Source organism: Somniosus microcephalus, chromosome 5, assembly GCF_052327205.1.
Source record: "Somniosus microcephalus isolate GS21.2 chromosome 5, FLI_Smic_1.0, whole genome shotgun sequence".
In the NCBI taxonomy this organism is placed as follows: domain Eukaryota; kingdom Metazoa; phylum Chordata; class Chondrichthyes; order Squaliformes; family Somniosidae; genus Somniosus; species Somniosus microcephalus.
Window position 1 is genome coordinate 128661581 of NC_140991.1, and position 27991 is coordinate 128689571.

Below are 27991 nucleotides of genomic sequence, written 5' to 3' on the forward strand. Positions count from 1 at the left end.
AACATAGTGAGTATATTATAACATCAAGGGTCAACCCTCTTTGTTTTTTGTGTGCTTTTTAATAGCATAATGTAATATTCTTGGTCAAAATTTTCCTGAGTCACAACGGTTTCTCCAAATGCCTAACACTCTGTGACGGGCCTTGTATTGTTTATGACACAAAAATATGATTTCGTTCTTAATAATTTAAGCAAATATTATGGAGATTATTGGCTGCAAAATTAATTTCACCCAAAGGCAAATCTCCAATAATGTGAAATCTTTCTGATATCACACAGTATACAAAGCTGCCAGAGTGTGAAAAATTGATGTGTCAGCTGAACTAATTTCTACCACACATAAAAATTATACATGGCAATTATAAAGATTTACATTTCGATTCAACAGATACAACTAATGACCTTTTGAGACCTCCATTTTTCCTTGCAGCAGGATAGTGCATGCTTTGAAATTCATAAGCCCTGTTCCATTAATTTTCTTTCCTCACCTTACAGCCCAGAAGCACGGTGTTTGGATACTTGATTCATAGATCACCATTTGAAAATTTCAGTCTTGTTTGGGGCTGGTGATTCATCTTATTAGTTTTATTGATTCTCTGCTGGCCATTGGTCAGGCGTGTCATAAAGTCTAAATGTCTGCCATTGATGGTAATAGTGGTTATGGCAGCGGTGATGGGGGGGGGGGGGGGGGGGGGGGTTGGGCCTTGTGTCTAAGCAGGCAAATAGTCACCGAGAGCCACGGGCACACCCAGTGTAAAACTAAAAATGGTTTGCGTGGATTAAAAACTACTGGATTTTGGGATGAAATCTGTGGGCAGTTGTTAAAATGAGCCGGTACTGCTGCCTCTGCAAACCATTATACCCATGTAAAGAAGATTTCCCATCACTGGCCTGTATGGACTTTGAGCCATCAGGGGAGGTCCAAAAACCAAAACCTTCAAGCAACTGTATATGTATAATGAGCTGTTGTGTTTAAGGACTGTGAAATTCACAGCACATTGTAACAAGGATAAATTTTACAGATCGGGCAGCCTCAGGTGTTACAAAACTGCTTCTCCCTGCAATGATTCTGTAATCCTCCATTTTAATATGAAAATGAGTGGCAAATTAAGGAAAGACAGAAAACAGGAGAGTTTCATCAAAAAATATTAACAGGCTGCCTTCTTCATGCTGTTATAAAAATATAAGGACCGGTTTTGCTCTGGGCCCTGAGCTTCGGTTCTAGGCATGTGGAGTGCACCCAAAGTGACATTGACCTTCAACCCATCTGCAATTATGAGTTCAGGTCATATAAATGACTCAAATGCTCCCCTGGTGCAGGTCGAGCCCTGGCAGGCCCGAGCACCTGGAATTATGGGAGGAAAGTTAGCTGCTGCGGCAGGTCTGAGAGGCCTGATACAACAGCAGTGGCCACAGTAGCAATGGTCAGGGCCTTCTAGCTGTTAAACATTGGGAAGACTGAAGCCATCGTCTTCGGCCCAGGCCACCAATTCCATACCTTTGCCACTGATTACGCCCCCTTCCCCGGCCATTGCCTCAGGCTGAACCAGACTGTTCACACTCTCCATGTTCTATTTGATCCCGAGCTGAGCTCTGACCCCATATACTCTCCATCACAAAGACTGCCTCCATAACAACACCCACTATCTGCCGCTGACACCCTCATCCATGTCTTTGTCACCTCCAGACTCGACTATTCTGATGTTTTCCTAGCCGGTCTCCCATTCTCTATCCTCTGTAGACTTCAGCTCATCCAAAATTCTGCTGCCTGTATCTTATCCCGCATCAAGTCCCACTCACCGAACACCCTGTCCTTGCTGAACTACATTGGCTCCCAGTCCATCAACACTTCTGTGGTAAACCACTTTTATCGTTCACTATCGTTACACTATAGTTATCACTGTTATATCGTTACTCTATGGTTATCACTGTTCACACTGTTGTATCACTATACGAGGTCGCCTCTTGTCACGCTGCTATACCTGGGCTGACCACTGCTGACTCCGCCCATGACTCCACCTACCTGCCCAGGTATAAAGGTAGTCGACTGGCTGGCATTCCTCCTTGTTGTATCCGATCACCCACGAGGGTGGGCTCTATTATTTAGCCAATAAAAACCTATAGTTACTTTCTTAACTCGTCGCTTTTCATTGGATGAATTGATAGGTATATCAATTTTATTGGCTAAATTTTAAAATGTCGACACTTGAGCAGTCAAACGACCAGCCAAACGACCAGCCAAGCGACCAGCCAGACGCCCAGCTACAACAACCGGCCTGGCTGCGAGCCCTCAGACCACCGTACCTGGACCTAAACCCACAGGCAGCAAACTCAGCCCTCGACTTCGAACACTGGCTGAGCTGCTTCGAAGCCTACCTGGGAGAATCCGGCGTGCCTCAGAAATCCATGCTAAGAGTTCTGAACGCCCAAGTGAGCCCTAAAGTATTCGCACTCATCCGGGACCTTAAAACATACGAGGACGCCATCAACCGGCTGAAAAGACAGTACCAAACCCCGGTAAATTCCATGTATGCCAGACACCTCCTAAGATCCCGCCCGCAACAGCCAGGAGAGCCCGTGGAGGAATTTTTACGGGTGCTACAAGCACTCGGCAGAGACTGTAACTTTAAAGCGGTAACGGCGGCAGAAAATACTGAAGACAATGTCCGCGATGCCTTCGTGAAAGGCCTGCGGTCCGACTACTCACGGCAAAGACTACTGGAAGCAAGGGACCTCGACCTGGACAAAGCTGCAGCCCTCGCTCTCTCTCTCTCTCTAGAGGTGGCCCATCGGGACGAGGCATACTCAAAGGTACTGTAACTCGCGACCCTGGGACTTGGGACCGACCCCGATACCCCCCGCAGCAACCCCCCTGGGACCTACCTCAGCGTCGGCGTCCCGGACCTGATCGAGACCGCCACCCCCCGGTACCGGCTCCGACATCGGACCCCCGCGATCGGGCCGCCGGCTGCTTCTTCTGCGGCCAGGCGAAACACCCGAGGTCGCGCTGCCCAGCCAGGAACTCTACCTGCTCAAACTGCATGAAGAAAGGCCACTTCGCTAAGGCCTGCAGAGGTGGATCATCAGAGGCCAGCAGTGCCTCATGCAAGCTGTGGGGGCGGCCATCTTCCTTCAAGGCAACAGAGGCCAGCATCCCCACATGTGAGTCATGGGGGTGGCCATCTTTGATACAGGCAACCGACACCAGCAGTGCCTCATGTGAGTTATGGGGGCAGCCATCTTCTCCGCCATTTTGTCCAACCTCGTGGGAGACGCCATTTTACCCACCACGCCCGACCGCCACCGTGCCTCTAGACCCGACTACCGCCTCAACCGCAGACTACAACAACTCGCTCAGCTATACACTAGCCTCCGTCACACTGGACCAGGCCCGCCCGCATCACCTGTCCAAGTCGATGATGGACATCAAAGTAAACGGCCACGCCACGACCTGCCTGTTCGACAGCGGAAGCACGGAGAGCTTCATCCACCCAGACATGGTGAGCCACTACTCCCTCCCTGTCCTGCCAACGCGCAGCCGGATCTCGATGGCATCGAGGTCACACGCCACAGACATCAGCGGCTACTGTGTTGTGACCCTGTCGGTTAAGGGTACGGAGTATAAAAATTTTAAACTCCTCGTCCTGCCCCAGCTATGCGCTGCCGTCCTACTAGGCCTAGACTTCCAATCCCACCTCCAAAGCGTCACGCTAGCATACGGCGGACCCCTCCCCCCACTCACAGTCGACAACCAGCAGATTTTAAACCGCCCACCGCGTAACACCTGCGGCCTATCCACCCTCAAGGTCCCGCCACCTTCCCTGTTCGCTAACCTCACCCCCGACTGCAAACCCGTCGCTACCAAGAGCAGGCGGTACAGCGCCGGGGACAGAGCTTTCATTAGCTCTGAGGTGCAGCGTCTCCTGAAGGAGGGCATCATCGAGGGGAGCACCAGCCCCTGGCGTGCCCAGGTCGTGGTCGTTAAGACCGGCAATAAAAACCGCCTGGTCATCGACTACAGCCAGACCATAAACAGGTATACCCAGCTGGACGCATACCCCCTTCCCCGCATATCTGATATGGTCAATCAGATTGCGCAGTACCGGGTATTCTCCACCATCGACCTTAAGTCGGCCTATCACCAACTCCCTATCCGCCCTGAGGACCCCGCCAGTATACAGCCTTCGAGGCGAACGGCCGCCTCTACCACTTCCTTAGGGTTCCCTTCGGCGTCACCAACGGGGTTTCGGTCTTCCAAAGGGAGATGGACCGGATGGTTGACCAGAACGGGCTGCACGCCACGCTCCCCTATCTAGATAACGTCACCATCTGCAGCCGCGACCGGCAGGACCACGATGTTAATCTGGAGAGATTCCTCCGTACGGCCCAACGGCTGAACCTCACCTACAATAAGGATAAATGTGTGTTTAACACCTCGCGCCTTGCCATCCTCGGCTGTGTAGTAGAGAACGGAGTCATCGGCCCCGACCCCGAAAGAATGCGCCCCCTCATGGAGCTACCCCTCCCCCACTGTCCAAAGGCACTGAAGAGAACCCTGGGGCTCTTCGCCTACTATGCCCAATGGGTGCCCAATTATGCGGACAAAGCCAGACCCCTCATGAAGTCCACATCCTTCCCCCTTACGGAGGAAGCGTGCGCAGCCTTCTCCCTCATTAAGGGAGACATTGCCAAGGCCACAATGCACGCAGTGGATGAGTCCATCCCCTTCCAAGTCGAGAGCGATGCATCCGACTTCGCCCTAGCCGCCACCCTTAACCAGGAGGGGAGACCGGTGGCCTTCTTCTCAAGGACCCTACAGGGCCCTGAGATCCGACACTCGTCGGTCGAGAAGGAGGCCCAGGCGATTGTGGAGGCGGTACGACGCTGGAGGCACTACCTGGCAGGCAAACGATTTACCCTCCTTACCGACCAACGTTCGGTCGCTTTTATGTTTAATAACAAGCTGAGGGGCAAAATCAAGAATGACAAGATCTTGAGGTGGAGAATCGAGCTCTCCACCTATGATTATGATATCTTGTACCGGCCAGGTAAGCTGAACGAACCCCCCGATGCTCTGTCACGAATTACATGCGCCAGCGCGCAAAGCGATAGACTTCAGACCCTCCACAACGACCTCTGCCACCCCGGGGTCACCAGACTTTACCACTTCATTAAGGCCCGCAACCTGCCCTACTCCATCGAGGAGGTCAGGACCATGACCAGGAACTGCCAGACCTGTGCCGAGTGCAAACCGCACTTCTTTAGGCCGGACAGAGCAAGCCTGATCAAGGCCACCCGCCCCTTCGAGCGCCTGAGCATCGACTTTAAGGGGCCCCTCCCGTCCTCTGACCGTAATGTGTACTTCCTCAACATTGTTGATGAGTACTCCCGTTTCCCCTTTGCCTTCCCCTGCCCAGACATGACCAGTACCATGGTCATTAAATGCCTGAACGACCTCTTCGCCTTGTTCGGGTTCCCAAACTATATACAGTGACCGGGGCTCCTCCTTCATGAGCGAGGAACTCCGTCAGTTCCTACTAGCGAGAGGTATTGCTGCAAGCAGGACCACCAGCTACAACCCCCGAGGGAACGGCCAGGTGGAAAGAGAGAACACGACGGTATGGAAGGCCGTCCTCTTAGCCTTAAAGTCTAAGGGCCTCCCAACCTCCCAATGGCAGGAAGTCCTCCCGGCAGCGCTGCATTCCACCCGGTCACTACTTTGCACTGCCATCAACGCCACCCCCCATGAACGAATGTTTGCTTTCCCCAGGAAGTCGACTACGGGAACCACGCTACCAACCTGGCTGACCTCTCCGGGGCCCGTCTTGCTGCGAAAGCACGTGAGGGCCCATAAAACGGACCCCCTGGTCGAGAGGGTGGACCTCCTGCACGCCAACCCCCAGTACGCCTATGTGGCATACCCAGACGGGCGGGAGGACACAGTCTCCTTACGAGACCTCGCACCCTCGGGCACTCCGGAGACACCACCTTCACCCCCCCCCCCCCAATTCCAGCCCAGGTAGACGGCATGCCGGAACCCCACGAGCCTTCGCCGACCACGCAGACACCAGCATTAACACCGGATAATGCAACACCGCCGCTGCGACGATCAGAAAGGCTTACGAGGCCTCCGGACAGACTGACATACCAGAACTGGTAGTAAACTTCACCCCGCCGGACTCAAATCTAAACAAGGGGTGAATGTGGTAAACCACTTTTATCGTTCACTATCGTTACACTATAGTTATCACTGTTATATCGTTACTCTATGGTTATCACTGTTCACACTGTTGTATCACTATACGAGGTCGCCTCTTGTCACGCTGCTATACCTGGGCTGACCACTGCTGACTCCGCCCATGACTCCACCTACCTGCCCAGGTATAAAGGTAGTCGACTGGCTGGCATTCCTCCTTGTTGTATCCGATCACCCACGAGGGTGGGCTCTGTTATTTAGCCAATAAAAACCTATAGTTACTTTCTTAATTCGTCGCTTTTCATTGGATGAATTGATAGGTATATCAACTTCCAACTTAAAATTCTCATACTCTTGCATAAATCCCTCATGACCTTGCCCCTCCCTATCTCTGTAACCTCCTCCAGCCCTATAACCTCACCCCAAAACTCCCCATTCTTATGAATCTAGCCTTTGTGTACCCCTCCCTCCCCTCACCCCACCCATTGGCTGCCGTGCCTTCAGCCGTCTTAGCCCCATGCTCTGGAATTCCTTCCCTAAACTCCTCCATCTCTCCATCTCTTTCTCCTCCTTTAAAGTCCTCCTTAAAATCCACCTGTTTGACCAAGCTTTTGGTCACATCTCCTAACGTCTCAGCATACATTTTTGTCCAATTACACTCTGAAATACCATGAAACGTTGTTCTACATTAATGGTAAATAAATGCAAGTTGTTGTTGCTATCCAAAAACAGCAGCCATAAGGCCCCCAGTGATCCCTAGCTAAATGATCCTGTCGAGGAATAAAATACGGTTAGGTCTGTTGCCTCCTCCTCTCTGATCTTCTGATTGGAAAGGGGCCAGGTGCAGGGCCTTAGGCATAGTTATTCTGTATGCCCTGAAAATGGGCCTTCAGTTGGTGAAGAAACAGGAAACTGAGGCATGAGAGCCGGGAAGGTCCTTTCACGCCTCATTTTTTAAATTGCTGCAGGTCTGCACCTATTGCAAGCACATGCAGTCCACCTGCCCTCAAGGAAAGCCCCAGAAAACCCAGGCCAATGTAAAGGAGGAGGGGACCTAACATCACACGTCTTCATCCTATTTCCTGTAGTATTCTTCAGGTGCTAAGCACAGCAAAATCGACCCTATAGTTATACTCATTGGGATAGAAATTACAGATGGTTATATGATGATAGGAACACAATGTATTTGTAGTAAATTCTCTTTCCACAAACCTAATTATTTTAAATGACACATTAACTATTCATACATTGCCAACAACAACTTTTACCCTGGTGTCACTACAATGACTCAGAGGATTGGATTTGTGAGAAAATGGCAAGATGAACATTCCTCCACAGCCTCAATTAGCTGTGTGAACCTTGTTCATACTTAAGGCATCAGAGAAGGTCAAAAGGCAGGAAAGCCAGAAGGGCAGTTGTTTTACTGTAAAGTCGTCTTTACACATATTAGATACTAACTAGCCCCAGTGCTGGAACATTTAAATGCGCACTAACTATTCATTAACTGGCAGTCGTTCAAGACAAATCCAGAGCAGTACAATTGGCTCCTGTAGTAACCTAAATGAAAAGGTTTTTACAAGCCTCTTTCATCTAACGAAAATTCCTTCATAAACTCCTACAATAATAAGCAAAATGAATGCTTCTAGTCTTGTTCTGTAATCTGAAAACATTGACTTAAATTGTCTCACCCATGTGCCATAAAAATTCTGTATATTCATTCAATTCTTCTTGGAAAGACAGCTGGGGACCACATGCCTAAACCTGGCTCTTTGATGATTCAATGATGCAGAGATTAACTAATGGTCAGTTATATAAGACATTTTGGGGTAGAATTTGGTATGCAATGTGTCCGTTTTTCAGCCATAAATAGGCACAATGCATCCCAATATAGCAGTGGGGTGGCTCGTGCCAAGTTTGCTGGGGGTATTGGTCCCACTGCTAAATTCACGGGAACCATCTTTTAGGCGTCCCAAGTGGATGCCTGAAAGGGGTGTTCAGCTCCTTGAATGTGTGTTAGGGGCCTAACACCTGTTGAGAACCTCTTTTTGAAATTTTTAGCCGATGAATGTGGCAGGATTCGGAGCCTCAGGGTTCTTCAGCAGTCCCGCGGCCACCAACAGGGCAGAATCCGAGTGTAGGGAAAGCAGTCGGACTGGAAGCTGGGGTGGAGCTTGTCCCTGCTTGGTTTGCGGCCTATGGATGCAGCCATGCAAATTCCGACAGGGTGGGGTGGGCACTTCTTCCACCCGCCACCCCGCCTTGGCAGCTTGTCTGGGGGAATTCCCAGGCTCCCCCAGAAGTCTAACCAGATGTGCTACCATAAGGTCTAGTGGTAGCCACACCTGCAGGAAGCAAATATAAGTGCTGTTCTGGAACATAGGTGAGCACCAGCCAGACCAAACCAAATGACAGTCGATCCCCGATTTGATTCTGGACCTGGTAGTGAGGGGACAAGGAAGAATGACTGTAGAAGCACCTCAGTCTTTTGCCCAACCAGCCTTTGGCTCCTTTAACAGAGTGGGAAGAGCTGCTCCGAAATTACGGCAACTCCTGGAGTGGGTGCCTACCCCATATGTGGTAATGAGCCCCTCTCTGGGATTTGGGATACAGTTATGACAGGGGTGGTGGAAGCTCTACCCTTGTATGTTTATGAGATCACAACACATGAAATTCATATGAAAAAGTCAGATTCATGTGTTAAAAAATGGTTGGGCAGCTTTTTATTTTTTTTTTTATTAGGTCTGTCAAATATGACTAGCTGCGAGAAAAAAGCTACTTTTCCTTTATCAAGCTGAATGCACTCTATCCATTTTTCAATTTTCACAATACAATTCACAATAGCAGTGTTAAAACTTTGATTTGATAAGTCTATCAAAGTGTTGCAGGTGGAGATTTTTGTGCTTGTAGCAACAACTATGATTGATGTACCAATTAGTTAACTCTTTATACCAAACATCACCTATAAATGGTAATTGTACTAAAGTCATGAAGAATTTATGGGGAATGATTGAAGAAGTGAACTGTTTGCTGGATGTGGGATAGGATTGTTGTTTTCGCAGGTGGTTCTCTGCCTCCTCGCTGCCACTGTTTTTATCCTGCTCCGCCCCTGCACCTTCTAGTCTCTGGCCTCCTCGCTGGCGCCGCCTTTTGACTGGGAACCTCGCTGGACAGGCTTAACAAGCCCAATCAGCGGAAAATCATTTGGAGAGTGCAGGCTGGAGCCGGGAGCGGACTGGGACCGCGCTACCGACCCCGGCCGCCCCGAACCCGCCTCAGTCGGTGGAATTGCGGCCATACAGTATGTTATAAAGGTTCCCCATTCACAACCTCAGTGCAAAAAAAGTTACAGTTTTTCCCCCCGTTCTGTTGATTTTTTTCTCATTCTAAGGGAGAACTTATGCAAGGGTACAGTTCCATGGGCAGCAGCTGAAGTGGGTGTTCCTCATGTGTGAGACGAGATGTCAACAGACTGCTCATTCATGTAGGCATAATTGCCAAGACTGTTAGGGCTGGATTTTCTTCCACCCACCAGAAACGGGGCAAAGTAGGACTTCTGCCCGTCCACATGGTACCACCGGCAACCCACAACGTTTGTCTGGGGCAGCCGCATTTCATGTACAGGGCAGGAGGGAAATGAAATTTAGGTGCAGTATTTAAAAGGCCATTACTGCTTAAAGAAGCTCTTTAGTAGGAGGAAGAGTGAGAGAGAGAGCACATAACTGGCAGAGAAAGAGGAGTAACATTGAGGATGTCTGCTGTGGCAAGAGTCCCCAGATTTTTGAACACTTTGGTGGATGTACATTTGGTAGAGATGAGGGCATCCAACACAGGGAGCCTCAGAAGAGGCTATTGCAGGCAATATGGAGGGAGGTGACTCAGGCAGTCAGTGACATCTTGAGCATTCCACATATGACATAGTGCTGGAAATGTTTCAATGATCTCATGAAGTTGGCCAAGGTAAATTAAGTCACAACTATCTATGTACATCCTAAAAGAATGAGAGGCATGATACCTGCCTACCTTGCCCTCACATCGTAAATCAATAGATGGATGAATATTCACAAGGCACCTCACACTCCGCACATTTTTCTCCCACTTTTCCACTGTACCATATCCCAGTACCTGAGACCAACGGTGGTAGTGTCAGACTGAAAAGGAAAAACATTGCTGGACAGCCTGCAGCCAAAAAGCATTCTCACCATGGAATGGATCCAGACACCTGGTTAAAGTTAAATCTCAACCGGTCTTCTCCTTGCTAGGGAAAAATGTTATGGCACTTTACGAATTCAAGCACCAACACAGATGCACCCGATAAGGAGAATGTAAATAGTGAGAGAGGGTATCTCACAGGATGATGTATCAAGTACCAGTGAGCAGGAAGAGCTGGGGGTGAGTGGTGGGAGGTGGGACAAGACCCAACCATGTCTCTCTGGCAAGAAATTACTACGCTCAGCTGAAGAACCCAGAGACTAAAATCTCAGCAGCCTGATTTTTAACATACAATTGACCAAGGAGCATCAATCTCATGTTTAGGCAGTAAAGACCATTTCCTCGCATGTAGTGGAGATAGAGATACGTTGGAAGAGTCCACTGCTTGTATCTTCAACACAATGCAGGAAGTTTGCTGACATCTAACCTAGTTCTGTGCTCCCTGTGTTTGCCAACCTATCTAACTCGTGAATGGTGGTGGACCATTAAACAACTAATGGGAAGAGGTGGCTCCAAGAATATCTCCATCCTCAATGATGGTGGAGCCCAGCACGTGAGTGCAAAAGACAAGGCTGAAGCGTTTGCAACCATCTTCAGCCGGAAGTGCCGAGTGGATGATCCATATTGGCCTACTCCGGAGGTCCCCACCAACACAGAAGCCAGTCTTCAGCCAATTCGATTCACTCCACGTGATATCAAGAAACAGCTGAGCACACTGGATACAGCAAAAGCTATGGGCCCCGACAACATCCCGGCTATCGTGCTGAAGTCTTATGCTCCAGAACTAGCCGCACCTCTAACCAAGCTGTTCCAGTACAGCTACAACACTGACTTCTATCCGACAATGTGGAAAACTGCCCAGGTATGCCCTGTTCACCAAAAAGCAGAACAAATCCAAAACGGCCAATTACTGCCCCATCAGTCTACTCTCAATCATCAGCAAAGTGATGGCAGGTGTCATCGACAGTGCTATCAAGCACCACATACTCACCAATAACCTGCTCACTGATGCCCAGTTTGGGTTCCGCCAAGACCACTCACTCCCAACCTCATTACAGCCTTGGTCCAAACATGGACAAAAGAGCTGAATTCCAAAGGTGAGGTGAGAGTGACTGCTCTTGACATCAAGGAACCCTAGTAAAACTGAAGTCAATGGGAATCGAGGGGAAAAACTCTTCACTGGCTGGAGTCATACCTAGCACAAAGGAAGATGGTTGTGGTGGCTGAAGGTCAATCCTCACAGCTCCAGGACATCGCTGCAGGAGTTCCTCAGAACAGTGTCCTCGGCCCAACCATCTTCAGCTGCTTCATCAATGACCCTCCCTCCATCATAAGGTCAGAAATGGGGATGTTCACTGATGACTGCACAGTGTTCAGTTCCATTCACAACTCCTCAGATAATGAAGCAGTCCATGCCCGCATGCAACAAGACCTGGACGACGTTCAGGCTTGGGCTGATAAGTGGCAGGTAACATTTGCGCCACAGAAGTGCCAGGCAATGACTATCTCCAACAAGCGAGAGTCTAACCACTGCCTCATGACATTCAACGGCATTGTCATCGCTGAATCCCCCCCTATCAACATCCTGGGGGTCACCGTTGACCAGAAACTTAACTGGACCAGCCACATAAATACTGTGGCAACAAGAGCAGGTCAGAGGCTCGGTATTCTGCAGCGAGTTTCTCCCCTCCTAACTTCCCAAAGCCTTTCCACCATCTACAAGGCACAAGTCAGGAGTGTGATGGAATACTCTCCACTTGCCTGAATGAGTGCAGCTCCAACAACACTCAAGAAACTCGACACCATCCAGGACAAAGCAGCCCACTTGAATGGCACCTCATCCACCACCTTAAACATTCACTAACTCCACCAGCAGCGTACCGTGGCTGCAATGTGTATCATCTACAAGATGCACTGCAGCAACTTGCCAAGGCTTCTTCGGCAGCTCCTCCCACACCCGCAACCTCTTCCACCTAACCTAGAAGGACAAGGCTAAAATAATCCCCAAATAGCCTATCCACTTGGATGGATTCTAATCCTTTCACTGTCTTAAAGACTTTAATCAAATCGCTGCAAAGTCATTTCCTGCCAGGTTCGCTGGATCAATTTTGATGAGCTCCTTTTAGGGCAGGGTCTGAGTGTGACACCTCATTACCATATTTTCCATCAATTTGCTGCCACTACACCACCCAGATTTGTCAAGTAAAATCCAGGTATACAAAAAGTGAAAGAATAGTGCCTGGTTTTCTTTCCTGACCACCATTGTTCTCACTATTGGAAATTCATGCAAAAAGCTATGCTATCCCAAGTGGAGTGATCCTGGAACCCTACACTGATCAGCTTACAACTGACAGCTTTCTTGTTGAGCAAGAGAGGCTACAAACTTACATCAACACATCATATTGACTATCACAACATCTAGAAAACCTACACGTATTATTTATGAGTATAAACAAAGAAGAGAGATTTGTTCTCTGCAGACAAGACAAACAGCATTAGGAAGAGAAAATGTGGATCAGCATGGGATGCCATGAACAAAAACAGTAGATGCTGGAAATATACTATGGATTAGTCAGCATTTGTAAAGAGAAAGACATGCATTTCTATAGCACCTTTCATGTCCACTAGTCGTCCCAAAGCACTTTACAGCCAATGAAGTACTTTTTGAAGTGTAGGCACTATTGTAATGTAGGAAACGTCGCAGCCAATTTGCACACAGCAAGCTCCCACAAATAGCAATGTGACAATAACCAGATAATCTGGGGGTTTTCAGCAATGTTGATTGAGGGATAAATATTGGCCAGGACACTGGGGATAACTCACCTGCTCTTTTTCGAATAGTGTCATGGGATCTTTTACGTCCACCTGAGAGCAGACAGGGCCTCGGTTTGACATCTCATCTGAAAGACGACACCTCCGACAGTGCAGCACTCCCTCAGTACTGCACTGGAGTGTCGACCTAGATTTATGTGCTGAAGTCTCTGGAGTGGGACTTCAACCCACAACCTTCTGAATCAGAGGCGAGGGTGCTACCCACTGAGCCATGGCTGACATGTAAGAAAAGACTGGTTACTGTTACCAGTGTAATTCTTCGTCTGATGAAGAGTCTATACCTAAAACATTAACCCGCCATCTTTTTGCTGACTGATCTGCTGTCTATTTCTAACATTTTAGGGGAAATTTTCCATTTTGTGCTTCTGGAATGGAGATCGCATATCGGGAAATTATGCAAACCAGCCCATGATCTTCTATCCACTAAAATCATTTCTTAGCATTTGCATTGTTTTTCTTTTTATTTGTGTGTTGTAATTTAGGATCGGATTAGCTCCCACACACATGAAAAACTGTACATCTGCCTCAGAGCTAAACGTAGTCCTGATCAAATTCATTTGAGATGTAGGATTCTGTCACATCAGGATCTTCATTTGAAAGAAAGTGATTGGTGGATTGCTTTCAGCGAGAGTCCAGTGAACAATGTTCTTTGGTCATCAAACTTTACATAATACTCGGGTAGTTATTACAATTTAATGCTTCTATAGCAGAACTTTGCATGATGGAAGTACAGATCGGATACTTGAGTGCGGAGGTCAGCCCCCCAATTTACAGCCTGTACGATTTTCAATCCATCATAAAATTTACCCCGTTATGTCAGGATAGAGGAGTGCCTAGGCCCCATTCTTGAATTCCTATCAGTCTCCCAGTTTAATTTAGCTCAAGCGAATGTAATTCCTTCAGCTGATCTGTGCTACACAAGCCAGAGTTGGAACAGAGACGCTACTGTGTGGATGTTCAGAGGTTCCATTCTGCAGAACTAAGATTTAGGAAATATAACAACTGTTCATGGCCTATAAGGATATAAGACTGTCTCAACACAAAGAATTGCAAAATAGTTAGTGGAACGTATCCTCTACCGGATAAAAGAGACCTCTGCTGCCAAAGTGAAATGCCATTCAACAGGATTGTGAGCACAGAGACACTATATTGGGCAGGGTAAAGGGCCGGTCACATGATGGGGTGATAAGCATCCTAAAAATGTTCCAAGTGAACTACTTTGGATTGTTATCCATGCTATGCAGAGATTAATAACCTCTACATTTTTGCTGCTTTTTCTTTGTTTATACAGTATGTAACTACATGAAAATTCATCTTCAGGTCTTTGGAATTTCTAGTTTACTTACATTATCAGACACAAGAAATAATTTAAATAGGGGAGTGTTCAGTATAATTTGTTAAATTTTCAGATGAAAACATTTGCGTAGGAAAACAAGAATGTACGTGTCCTATATAAAAATTGTTTTTCAGATGGCTAAAATTGATGAGTTGTCCTTCAGGAGTTGTTGATTTTAGATTCTAATTTGTAGTTGTTTGAGATGGGTAAAGTCAGTCTTGGGAACAGTTGTTGGGGACATGATGAAATTAATATATGTGAGGCACTGTACTACAGTGTAGTATGATTTAGGATCATCTGCTTTTTCTAGTCAATCTCATTTGCTTTAAGCTGCCATTGTAAGATTATTCAATAGAACCCTCAAAGATAGCAAATGGTTTGCGCATCATTTTTTATGATTAAAATGTAGTAACTTCTGCAGTGTTCATGTATTCTTCTCCCTTTCGGAGATGAATACATATTTATCTCATATGTGCCAACCTGAAAAACTTACGAAGGCAGACGAGCAGCACACAAAAACACACAAGACTGTTGGTGGTTGAAACAGAAGACTGTTATTATTTTTATTGTGATAATGTTCTAATTCCTCTTCTCATTTTGTTTTTATAAATGTACAGGAATACCAACCTTGTAATACTAACTTGTGCCCTGAACTAAAGAAGACCACTCCTTGGACCCCTGTTAACATCTCAGACAATGGAGGTCATTATGAGCAGAGATTTAGATACACGTGTAAAGGACGTCTAGCTGACCCAAACTTGCTGGATGTTGGCCGTCAAAGGATGGAGATGCGTTACTGTTCTAGTGATGGATCAACTGGCTGTTCTGCAGGTGGTGAGTGGACAAACACAATCCTGTCAAAGGATAGAGATGCGTTACTGTTCTAGTGATGGATCAACTGGCTGTTCTGCAGGTGGTGAGTGGACAAACACAATCCTGTATTTTGGAATTATTTAGTTTCCCCAAGTGATAAAATAATTGAAATACTAGGAACGTTAGATGGACAAGTGTACCTACTATCATACAAAATTATCTTTGAACCATTTTTGTGCTTTTTTTCCCCATGACACGAACTAACATAAGTAGATGTTTAGAGTAGGGCTGCAGACATTATAGCCCACAAATGACTGTGGGCAGTATCGATGGATCACACTTAACATGCTCATAACATTCCTCTACTTTTTTTAAATGGAGGGGCTAATCCATGAATTAATACCTCTGTTAAAATAGTGGACAGAGTAATATCATGAGAAAGTATTAAGGATTTATCTGCTAATATAGCCAAGAATAATTTTCATGCACATATATGTTAGATAAAATCTTGACAGTTATAATAAACTTGACATGAGGGTATCTGCCAACAAGCTGAGGGTCTTGCAATGGTCTTACATTAATAATGTGATATGAATTTTAGATGTTCTACTTCCTAATTCCAGTTATCATGAATGTTGCTGTCTTTAGTTTTCATGAGGTAGGGAATTAATGCATAACTAATAGAAAACATAAGAGTTTGAGTTCCTTATGCACTAGGGCCTTCAGAACTAACGCAGTTCATTCATTTTAGTGGATTGAGAAATTGTAAATTAGTAATTTGGGAATTGAAGACTCTTCAATTTTTCATCTATCCTGTGCTTTGCCTAATTGGCTATTCTTTATGTGCCAATGTGGACGCCAAGCTATTCAAGCACAGGGAGCATCACAACCATCCTCAATCTTGTTCTCATCTGACTTACACCTGTATATATGCTTTCCAGCAGGAGCTACTGGAAGCAGTTAAGAGCAGAAACCCTTTTTCCCCTCCCTAACCCAGGATACACAGAGGCACGGAGGACAATTGTAACACCCCACCACCATGTTGGCTGAGATCAGCTAACTCAACACAGACTAGTGACTGAACCTGGGAGCAGTTTCATGGTAGACAAGTGGGCCCTGCAGTGTTACAGATACCTTTCTTGATGCAGGATAGTAAGTAGGCTCTGTACAACAATAATAACAAATTATATTTGTATAGTGTCTTCAACATAATAAAAAGTTCCAAATTTTTATCTCACTGGTCATATACTCACACTCATGTTATCAGAAACAGTTGTTATGCCAAACTAAATGCTGAATATAACAGCTGCCTGAAGTAACTATTTTATTGAAAGGATGGCAGGTATATGGAACGGATTACCGACACGGGTGGTGAAACAAGAAACCGCAATAGGTTCTAGAAGCAATTAGACAGATACATGTCAACAAATAGGATTCATGGTTATTAAAAATACACCAAGGAATACATTTTTCAGATGGGAGCCTCTGCTGCCTGCCCCGACTCCACTGGAAACATCAACAACTTGTATTTATATAGCGCCTTTAACATAGTAAAACGACCCAAGGCGCTGCACAGGAGTATTTTAAGACAAAAAATTTGACACCGATCCACATAAGGATAAATTAGGGCAGGTGACTAAAAGCTTGGTCAAAGAGGTAGGTTTTAAGGAGCGTCTTAAAGGAGGAAAGAGAGATAGCGAGGCGGACAGGTTTAGGCAGGGAATTCCAGAGCTTAGGGCCTAGGCAACAGAAGGCACGGCCACCAAAGGTTGAGCGATTATAATCAGGGATTCTCAAGAAGGCAGAATTAGAGGAGTGCAGATATCTCGGGGGGGGGGGGGGGGGGGGGGCGGTTGTGGGGCTGAAGGAGATTAGAGAGATAGGAAGGGGCGAGGCCATGGAGGGATTTGAAAACAAGGATGAGAATTTTGAAATCGAGACGCTGCTTAACCGGGAGCCAATGTAGGTCAGCGAGCACAGGGATGATGGGTGAACGAGACTCGGTGTGAGTTAGGGCACGGGCAGCTGAGTTTTGGATGAACTCAAGTTTACACAGGGTGGAATGTGGGTGCATTGGAATAGTCAAGTCTAGAGGTAACAAAGGCATGGATGAGGATTTCAGCTGCAGATGAGCTGAGGCAAGGGCGGAGACGGGCGATGTTACGGAGGTGGAGGTAGGCGGTCTTTGTTATGCTGCGGATGTGTGGTCGGAAGCTCATTTCAGGGTCAAATATGACACCAAGGTTGCAAACAGTGTGGTTCAGCCGCAAACAGTGTGGTTCAGCCTCAGACAGATGTTAGGGAGAGGGATGGAGTCAGTGGCTAGGGGGCGGAGTTTGTGGCGGGGACCGAAAACAATGGCTTCGGTTTTCCCAATAATTAATTGGAGAAAATTTTTGCTCATCCAGAACTGTGTGTCAGACAAGCAGTCTGACAATTTAGACACCGTGGAGGGGTCAAGAGAAGAAGTAGTGAGATAGAGCTGGGTGTCGTCTGCGTACATATGGAAACTGACGCTGTGTTTTCGGATGATGTCACCAAAAGGGCAACATGTAGATGCGAAATAGGAGGGGGGCCAAGGATAGATCCTTGGGGGACACCAGAGGTAACGATGTGGGGGTGGGAAGAGAAGCCGTTGCAGGTGATTCTCTGGCTACGATTAGATAGATAAGAATGAAACCAGGCGCGTGCAGTCCCCGCCCAGCTGGACAACGGTGGAGAAGCATTGGAGAAGGATGGAGTGGTCAACTGTGTCAAAGGCTGCAGACAAGTCAAGAAGGACGAGGAGGGATAGTTTACCTTTGTCACAGTCACAAAGGATGTCATTTGTGACTTTGATGAGAGCCATTTCGGTACTGTGGCAAGGGCAGAAACCCGATTGGATGGATTCAAACATGGAATTGTGGGAAAGATGGGCACGGATCTGGGAGGCAACAACATTCAAGGACTTGAGAGGAAAGGGAGGTTGGAGATGGGGCAGTAGTTTGCAAGGACAGAGGGATCGAGGTTTTTTTTTTTTTTTTTTTTGGGAGGAGTGATGATGGCAGATTCGAGGGAGGGGGGACAGTACTTGAGGAGAGAGAACCGTTAACTACATCAGCTAACATGGGAGCCAGAAAAGGAAGTTGGGTGGTCAGCAGTTTAGTGGGAATAGGCTCGAGGGAGCAGGAGGTGGGTCTCATAGACAAGATGAGTGCAGAGAGGTCATGAGGGGAGATCGGAGAGAAACTGGAGAAAAATGTGAGTTCAGAGCTAGGGCAGGGGGGAAACCTTAGAGGAAGTTTGGCCGGTGGGCTAGGAGAAGGAAGGGAAGTGGCAGAAGCAGCTGAACGGATGGTCTCAATCTTAGAGACAAAGGAGTCCATGAGCTCCTCACATTTGTTATCGGAGGTGAGGGTGGGGCAGACAGGGGAAGAGAGGATTAAGAAGACGGTTAGCAGTAGAGAATAGGAGCCGGGGTTTATCTTTACATTCTAGAATGATTCTGGCACATAAATTGGGCAGAGCTCAGTTGAGACTAATCCCCACCCATTTCATGATACAATACACTCCATCTGCGCCTGGTTCCAAGATATAATGGATGCTAAAATTGATCCCTTGACCTGTTTAGTAAGACTAAAGCAGGCAAGTTCAATCCTTTGACAACTACGGTAAAGGGTTTTTGATAACATAAATTGGGGAAAAAACGATTTGCTAGTAATTGAGTTGGTAACTAGAGGACATACATTTAAGGTCATCACCAAAAGATTGGGGGGAGAGAGAGAGAGTAGGAGAAATTTCTTTATAGAGGTACCAGAAACATTGGTGGAAGCAAAATCCAAGCTTTTAAGAGAGAAATTAATAAATATTTCAAAAAGAAAAAATTGAAAAGGGGAATGGGTATGGGATTAAGTGAATAACTCATTCAGAGAGCTGGCATAAGTTTCCATCTGAGATATAAAATTCTATGTTTCCCTTCATTTTTGCCTGCCACTTTTTAGTCCTCTGTAACGTCAGCCTAGGCAAAGACTGCCTTTTGAGCTTTTCTTAAAGATTTCAGAAAACTTTTGTCACCTTATTGTGATATAGCCTTTCATTGTCCCTATGTCTCGAATTTTCACTTGCGTTCAATCTTCCGCTCCTACTGCTAGTGTGCTCCCTGCACCCATCAAAGTTGGCATCTGGTGATGTGAATAATTATGTGGTTGTCTAACCTTGGAGAATTGAGTGCTAATGACACTTAGAGAGGTTTGCACAAGCACTTAAGCACTTAGAAATGACTTACACCAGTACAAAAAATTGCATCTCTGCTCTTCATTTTAACAGTTGTTTGAAAGTGCTAGTTAAAAGAGTATTTCCTTTAAGAAATCCCTCCAAATGCTGTATTCTTATGTAGAACCATTGCTGTTAATAAAGGTTGTGATATTTTCCTTTGGCTTAACTTCCATTGTTGATTCACTCATGTTAAAATCAATTAAAAGTTCAGAAGAAATTGTTGAATATATGTATTAAAAAGATACTTTTGTGTTTAATAATTGTAGAATCTAGCCTGTGCTAGCTGATAAAGTGTTACTGTTGAAATAATTTATATCTTTAAGGGTGGGAATTAGAAGTTTCTTTAAAGCAACAAAGTATATTTATTCTGTAAACTGCAGCCACACTGAACACTTGTGATAATATTAAATGACTAGTACCAACAAGGTCTGCTTTATTTTTCTAACTATATTTGATACTTTATTTTGGCACAAGGAAGGTGTCCAGAAGAATGTTGATTTCCTTAAACCCATTTCGACTCTAATTTCTCTCCACGGATGTTGCCTGGCCTGCTGAGTTTTTCCAGCATTTTCTGTTGTTATTTCAGATTTCCAGCACCTGCAGTATTTTGCTATCTCACTTACTAATCCAGTTTAAATGAAGAAATGATTTTCCTTAAAACAGTACTCAGTCAAGTTTAACCTATAGCTAAAACATTCCACATGTTGGGAAGTATATACCATCTTGTAATTGGAAACTTATTATTTCGGACATTTTATTTTGGCTCCCTGATGAATAGAAAAGGTTTTTAGATCGTTGGCTTAATAAAATATTAGCTCCACCACCATTATTTTTCCCCATAGGTAAGCAGTTTTTCTTTGATTTCTGAATTTTTGACTTCGTTTCCTTGACTTTTTCCCCTCGTTTCCTACAGGGTTTTCTGGAAGTATCTTGCGATATGGAAGATTTTCTGCTTACACAGTTAATGGTGCTTGGTCTCCCTGGCTACCATGGACACAGTGTAGCAGAGACTGCAGCCGAGGAATTCGAAGTCGTAAATGAATGTGCAATAACCCTGAGCCAAGGAACGGAGGGCTTCCCTCTCTAGGACAATCACTGGAATATCAGGAGTGTAATATCATGCCTTGTCCAGGTACAGAAGTCAGGACTTTGAACTGCGTGGCAATCGGAGTAAAGCTGCTGTTTATTATATACTGGTAAGACCAGATATGTTCAAAGATCATTCTTTCTTGCACATTATACATGGAGAGAGGAGGGAAAGTGAGGAAAAGAAACATACATATCTCGGCACCACCAGATGTTAGTATGAATTGATCTTGATCTTTCTTTCTATTTCTGACAGCCTGGAGTAGCCAAAGACAGTATTCGAGACAGAGTGTACATTCCCTACAGCCTCCTCCAACATCCTAAGAGGTCGTACTCATTTTATCCACCTTAGAAGGATGATGGGCTAAGTGAACCCTGCTGGGATTCAAACCCAGGGCTCTTGGCCCTAATCCAACATGCAATCAATTGAACTACTTCTGCTCATATTATACAAAAGTAGATTTATCATGTTGGTCAGTGTATTGCCTATTATTGAAAGAGTTAATAAATCCAAATAGCAGATAGTTTTGGGGCTATTGAGGTGTCCTTTGTAGAAGACAGTGAAGCTTCTAAAGCTTGTGTTTAGTTACATCGAATAGCTTGGGCCAGTAAAAGGTACTGGATATCATAATTCAAATCCTACAAGTTGCAAAGGCTGTAATATTTATTGGGTGACCCATTGTCCTTTTAAAAACAAAAGTCCCTACCGTATCTATTTTTATGCAGCAAAGGTTTCTTTACTTTGTATAAGAGGGGAAATAATTTGTTTATTATGACTGAGGTATCTATCACTTCTCCCTTGTCTTAAAATGGTCTGTAGTTAGCTAGCTATTCTACGCTGTCTTATCTAAAATCCAAGAAATATGTTCCTAGCCAATGAAGTCTGTTTATAAGAGAAACTTATCATTACTGGACTTTTTTCAATGACAGATTTTAAAGACTCATGAATTGGCATGAAACAAAGGGTAATAAGGTGGAACTTAGATGGTTGCCAGTTGAATTCATGAAAAATAAAAGCAATCTCCAAGGGGGGAATTTTAACCTAAAAAAAATTGGTGGGTTGGGACCGTGGGGGTTGTTAGTGTTATTTATTTTTTTTAATTCGTTTATGGGATGTGGGCGTCGCTGGCAAGACCAGCATTTATTGCCCATCCCTAGTTGCCCTTGAGAAGGTGGTGGTGAGCTGCCTTCTTGAACCGCTGCAGTCGGCGTGGTGAATGTACTCCCACAGTGCTGTTAGAGGGGGAGTTCCAGGATTTTGACCCAGAAATGAAGGAGGATCGGCGATATACTTCTAAGTCAGGATGGTGTGCGACTTGGAGGTGGTGGCGTTCCCATGCGCCTACTGCCCTTGTCCTTCTAGGTGCAAGAGGTCGCGGGTTTGGGAGGTGCTGCCGAAGAAGCCTTGGTGAGTTGCTGCAGTGCATCTTGTAGATGGTACACACTGCAGCCACAGTACGCAGGTGGTGGAGGGAGTGATTGTTTAAGGTGGTGGATCGGGTGCCAATCAAGCGGGCTGCTTTGTCTTGGATGGTGTCGAGCTTCTTGAGTGTTGTTGGAGCTGCACTCATCCAGGCAAATGGAGAGTATTCCATCACATTCCTTACTTGTGCCTTGTAGATGGTGTAAAGGCTTTGGGAAATCAGGAGGTGAGAAACTCGCTGCAGAATACCTAGCCTCTGACCTGCTCTTGTCACAGTATTTGTGTGGCTGGTCCAGTTAAGTTTCTTGTCTATGGTGATCCCCAGGATTTTGATGGTGCAGGATTCAGCAATGGTAATACTGTTGAATGTCAAGGGGTGGTGGTTAGACTCTCGCTTGTTGGAGATAGTCATTGCCTGGCACTTCTGTGGTGCAAATGTTACCTGCCACTTATCAGCCCAAGCCTGAACGTCGTCCAGGTCTTGTTGCATGCGGGCATGGACTGCTTCATTATCTGAGGAGTTGAGAATGGCGCTGAACACTGTGTAGTCATCAGCGAACATCCCCATTTCTGACCTTATGTTGGAGGGAAGGTCATTGATGAAGCAGCTGAAGATGGTTGGGCCTAGGACACTGCCCTGAGGAACTCCTGCAGTGATGTCCTGGGGCTGTAATGATTGACCTTCAACCACCACAACCATCTTTCTTTGTGCTAGGTATGACTCCAGCCAGTGAAGAGTTTTCCCCCCAGATTCCCATTGACTTCAGTTTTACTAGAGCTCCCTGATGCCACACTCGGTCAAATGCTGCCTTGTTGTCAAGAGCAGTTACTCTCATCTCACCTCTGGAATTCAGCTCCTTTGTCCATGTTTGGAACAAGGCTGTAATGAGGTTGGGAGCCGAGTGGTCTTGGCGGAACCCAAACTGGGCATCCGTGAGCAGGTTATTGGTGAGTAAGTGCCGCTTGATAGCACTGTCAATGACACCTTCCATCACTTTGCTGATGATCGAGAGTAGATTGATGCGGCAGTAATTGGCCGGGTTGGATTTGTCCTGCTTTTTGTGAACAGGACGTACTTGGGCAGTTTTCCACATTGTCGGATAGATGCCAGTGTTGTAGCTGTACCGGAACAGCTTGGCTATGGGCGTGGCTAGTTCTGGAGCACAAGTCTTCAGCACGATAGCCGGGATGTTGTCAGGGCCTGAAGGGGTTAAAATGAACCCCCTCAGAATTCAGACAGCCGAGGTAACCACTAATTAAGTGGTGCCAGCAGAATTAAAATCAGAACAAAGGAGTGGGGTCATGTGAAGATGAACAAGAGCTAAAAGGAACCAGGTGGCGATAAGTAGTCTCATACTAACAACTTTCTTATGTGAAAAAACAAAGATAAGACAGTACAGACTGGAAAAAGTGCTACTCTCACTAGTCTTGCACAAAGGACAGTGTGTAGAGAAGCTTTGCAAAACAAAGATAAGACGCAGCTGTGGGACAAGACAGAATGTGTTCTGAGTAAGCGATAAGGAATGTGCTGCTTTAGCTAAAAATTGTAGACACAGCAGAATATAGGGGTCATGGGAATTTGACCTGTGACCAAAGGCACAGTAAGATGTAACTAACCTTTACTAATACTGAAAAGAATAAATAAGCCATATGTGATCAGATGATTATTGTAATATACAATGTGATTGGATGAAAATAGAATAAAAAGCTGTACCAACCAAGAGAGAACGAGAAGGGTGTCACTAGACCGCGGGGTCTATGACCTTCTCCCAGAACGTTCTGTTAATAAACTGTGTACTTTTACTTTAAGACAGACTCGAGTGAATTTATTTTTCACCAACAAATTGGCGTAGTCGGCAGGATGCTACGGATCTGAAAGACCGCCCGTACCAGTGAACCCGGATGAGAAGTCAAATTTTGACCGTCTAGAAATTGAGTCATCTGGGAAGGCGGAGGGACAGTGCCATAGCATCACGAATCAAGTGAAAGTCTGTAAGAGGTGAGAGAACACAGTTGTGTGAGTGTGGATCGCATGAACTAAGGGAACACGGTGTAGCGAGAGGTCGCGAAGGAATGAGTGACTGACTGATCCACAAGGACAAGGAGGGTGCCTGTCTCATCTACCCTAGCCTGAGCCGGAATTAAGAGGGCGATTGGGCCCCACGTGATGGCCAGGATCAAGTAGGCTGAGAGACTCCAAAGTACCCTGGGATCGTGAAGTCAATGAATATATGTGTGCTTAATTGTGATTAATTAACTGCTTAAAAAGTCTTTTACGACCACCGGGGGTGTTACGAGAGGTAAGACGGAGGGGAGAAATCCCAGGTCACGGACGTACCACGAATAAAGACAGGATCACGGTAAACCCGCACAGAGAAATGCAGCAGAGTAGGTAAGACTGACGTAGGACTGGATATGGCGTCGGGGAAAGAGATGGAATGGGGACCCCTTGGGTCCCTTACCAGGCTCTATATGCAGACAACCGGAAGGGTTTGATAGACAAGATGAAAAAGGACGGATGGGATCCGTCTAAGGTACCAGTGTACCAACGAGAATGGTGGGAGACACAAAAGGGAAGTAAGACAAAGAAAGCGGGAGTTATGTTGGTACACTAATTAGTAGCGGTCATTCAAAAGACCGAGGAAATTAAAACGAAAATCTACAGGAGCAGGTGGCAAAATTAGAGAAAAAAATTGGCAAAACTAAAGGATAAACAAGGAGAAAGGAGATGGGGACACCGATGGAAAAAGAGGAAAAAAAAGGGAAACTTAAAGTTTTACTGACATGGAAGTTATTAACATTTGTGCTGAGACAAATAAAACACAAGATTTGCTGAGTGAAAGGAACCTTAAAAAATGCTGGAATTTCAGTTTGTGTTAAAGTGTGAAAGTTTTCCTGACTATGAATGTTTAAGAAATTACAGTATTTCTTTTGTCTGAAAGTCTGTCTTTAAAAGAAAGATTCTGTTATGTTTGTTTTAGCTCCACCCACTTCTCTGTGTTAAAAGCGTTTAAAAACTTTTGGCTTGTCTTGGATTTTGGAAGTTTTAAGAATGTGCGAATAAGATTGTGCCCCAAGAATTGGAAAAAAACCTTTGAACTAATTTAAGTTAAGCTGGTGTAAAAACTGAGAAGAGCAACAAAAAGTTTGTTTAACAAAAGATTAAGTTTCAGTCTAAGATTTAACCTTGGAGTCGCGGTTGCTATGGTGAAATCTTCTAAAGCAGTTTGATTTGATTTGTTTAAATGTGAAAAACTAATTTTTCTCCAGTTATATTCAATGTTTTTACAGTATTTTGGAAAGACATCTGAAGAAACGACAATAAGAAAATAGGACGTAATTTACTGTTTTCTGCAAGAATGTGCTATTTTGTTTTGTTTGTCTGTTCATAGTTTTACAAAAGATAAACTTCTGCCTTAAAGTTACAGTTGCCAATGTGCTTGGAAGAAAATTAATTTGAATGTTTACAAGATCTGGATTAAATTGGAGTTATGTGGTTAATTAACCTATTAAAACCAGACTTTCATTGTGGCCACGGTGAAATTTTGGTTGGTGTAAATTTGTGTAGACCGCATTGAATAAGATAACACCGCTCCGCAAGAACATCCGATAGTTGCAGAGTTCCTTACAAAGACTTACTTAGCTTGTGAACTTTGCTCAATCCCGTCTTTCTTCACTGTCCATATTACCTCCGTGTTCGTGTTTAGTTAAAGTGTGAAAACACAATTGTCTTTCGATCAGGAAAGTTCTTTTTTTTGATTTACGTGAATTCACGCAGTTGCGTGCATTTGATAATGTTTTGCTCCACCTTCTTAAAAACCTGCAAAGGAGTTAACCCTTTCCACTGACAGCTGTTTAAGTTCACCAAGCAACAACTTTAGTATGAAATCTAAAGATATTGGACATTATTAAATTTAAGTTTCTTAATTTTAAGTTATTTCACCACAGTGACAGAGGGAAAATTAAGATTTGGGCCTAGAAATTCAGTGCCCTTAGCACCGATTTTGCGGCGCTAGAGGGCCTAGCGCTGCAATTGGCGCCGGTTCCTAAATTGCCTGGGGCCCTTCCGCGGCGGTAGACCGGTAGCGCTGCGCCGGCACCGATGACGTCATCGGTGTGCGCAGCGTCCCGGTTGCCGTGGTAACCCGGCCCCAAGCCGAAATTCAGTTGCGGCCGCCTCGCCAGTGGCAGCCGCAACTAAGACTCCGGCAAACGAGTGCTGCCGGAGTCTGCGCCGGCGCTTTAAGGAGGCGCGGCGGCCGGCCGCTTTCCCGCCGGCCGCCTGCCCGCAGCTCCCTCCCCGGACTTCTCCCCCCACCCCCCCACCGGAACAGATGCAAGCCCGGCACTTGTCCGAGGTGCCGGGCTCATTTTTGAAGAGATTTGCGCGGGCGGCGGCCGGGTGCAGGCAGCTCCTCCTTAACGTAAGGAGGAGGCCTGCACTTCCCGAGCCTGCCGCACCGCAGCGGGCGCCGCAGCGCCGGAATAGCGCCGCGTTGCGCCAGTTTTCAGGCACTAAAACCCTTCAGTAGCGCCGGCAGCCGTTTGGGCGTGGCGCTACTGAATTTTTGGCGCGCGCAAAGGGACTTAGCGCCGGCGCTAACTTCCGGCGCTAAAGCCCTGGCGCAGCGCAAACTCAATTTCTAGGCCTTGATATATTAACCCCTTGGGCTCTAAGCAGAGTCACAATGGATTCCCTTAAACTAATTGCAGCACTTCTGTCTCTAATGTTAAAAACACTGTGTAAGCTACCTAGCCTGAGAATCACTTGTTTCTGAAATTGGAAATGGAAGATAAATTGATAGAGATTAAATTGAACATTGACAAAACCTGTCAGTTCAACTGTACTGCTATTTGGATTTTGGGATAATTTTGAAATGACAAAATGGACTCAGGCACTATATATTTGGTTACTTTTGGGAAAATAAAAGATCCTCTAAAAGTAATGGTGATAAAATGTGTTAATAACTTGGATCAAGTGAGAACGTTTGATCTATGTTTTCTATCTTAAATATTGTACTGGACAGTAAAGTTTTTCCAGGACTCATGAATGAGATATGAATGGTAATTAAAGGAAAGTGATTGAGGGTTTAAATTTAAACAGGAGAATTACACCACCAATTGAGAATTTTCAAAACTTTCTAGTGAAAGTCAGGAAAGTGTAGTTAAGAATAGTAAATTGATAGCTTTCTCTTGGATACATTTGTGTCCCTGCCTTTAATGAACTTAAGAAAACTGAATTTGATAGTCTGGCCACTACCCAAGACATCGGGACCATGCAGAGGAAGATGAGCAAAGATCTCCAGGTGACTACAATCTTTCGATAAGATACCTGAAAGCCTGAGAAAGGCTTGTATCGGATGGCATGTGTGGCATGATATTGAGATACCGGTATGAATTTGCAAATGTGATTCGGTACATATGAGGTAATTACCATCCAGGAATGTATGTTGAGTTTGCACTGAAGAACGGATCTCAGACATGCTCAGTTACTTGACAACAGCAAGACATGGTTAATGTGGCTCAGGAAAGCGAGACAACTTTTAAAGCATTGACACATACTCCATCGAGAAACTATCTAATTAATGAAACAATCAGAATAGAGTTAAACACACTGGTACCTGTTAGAGGGATTTAGATTGAAGTTGAAGTGGAGAGTTACATGGAATCTGGATTGGGCCAATTGAGGGCCAAGGAGAAATCATGATTAGTAAGAATTATCCACAAGATGGATACGAGCAAAAGAGAGATCTGGAGAATCTTTTAAATCCATGATTTGTTGATTAGATGTTAAACTGTAATGTATTTGATATGATTGAATTTAACTGTGACTATAATAATTG

At 45.5% G+C, this 27991-nt stretch overlaps 1 protein-coding gene across 12 annotated transcripts in view; it reads right to left on the minus strand.

The window, feature by feature from the left end:
• Nucleotides 1–27991, minus strand: part of LOC147117316 (uncharacterized) — a 120385-nt gene that overhangs the window by 24234 nt on the left and 68160 nt on the right. For 2 of the 12 annotated variants that reach the window (XM_085988240.1, XM_085988233.1), the window contains one exon: nucleotides 15104–15426. The exons of 6 other annotated variants lie outside the window; for them this stretch is intronic. In XM_085988240.1, the coding sequence (XP_085844366.1) occupies nucleotides 15385–15426 (42 nt within the window). In that variant the 3' untranslated portion in view covers nucleotides 15104–15384. 4 more of the 12 variants (XM_085988239.1, XM_085988231.1, XM_085988236.1 and 1 more) reach the window with 3 other exon arrangements.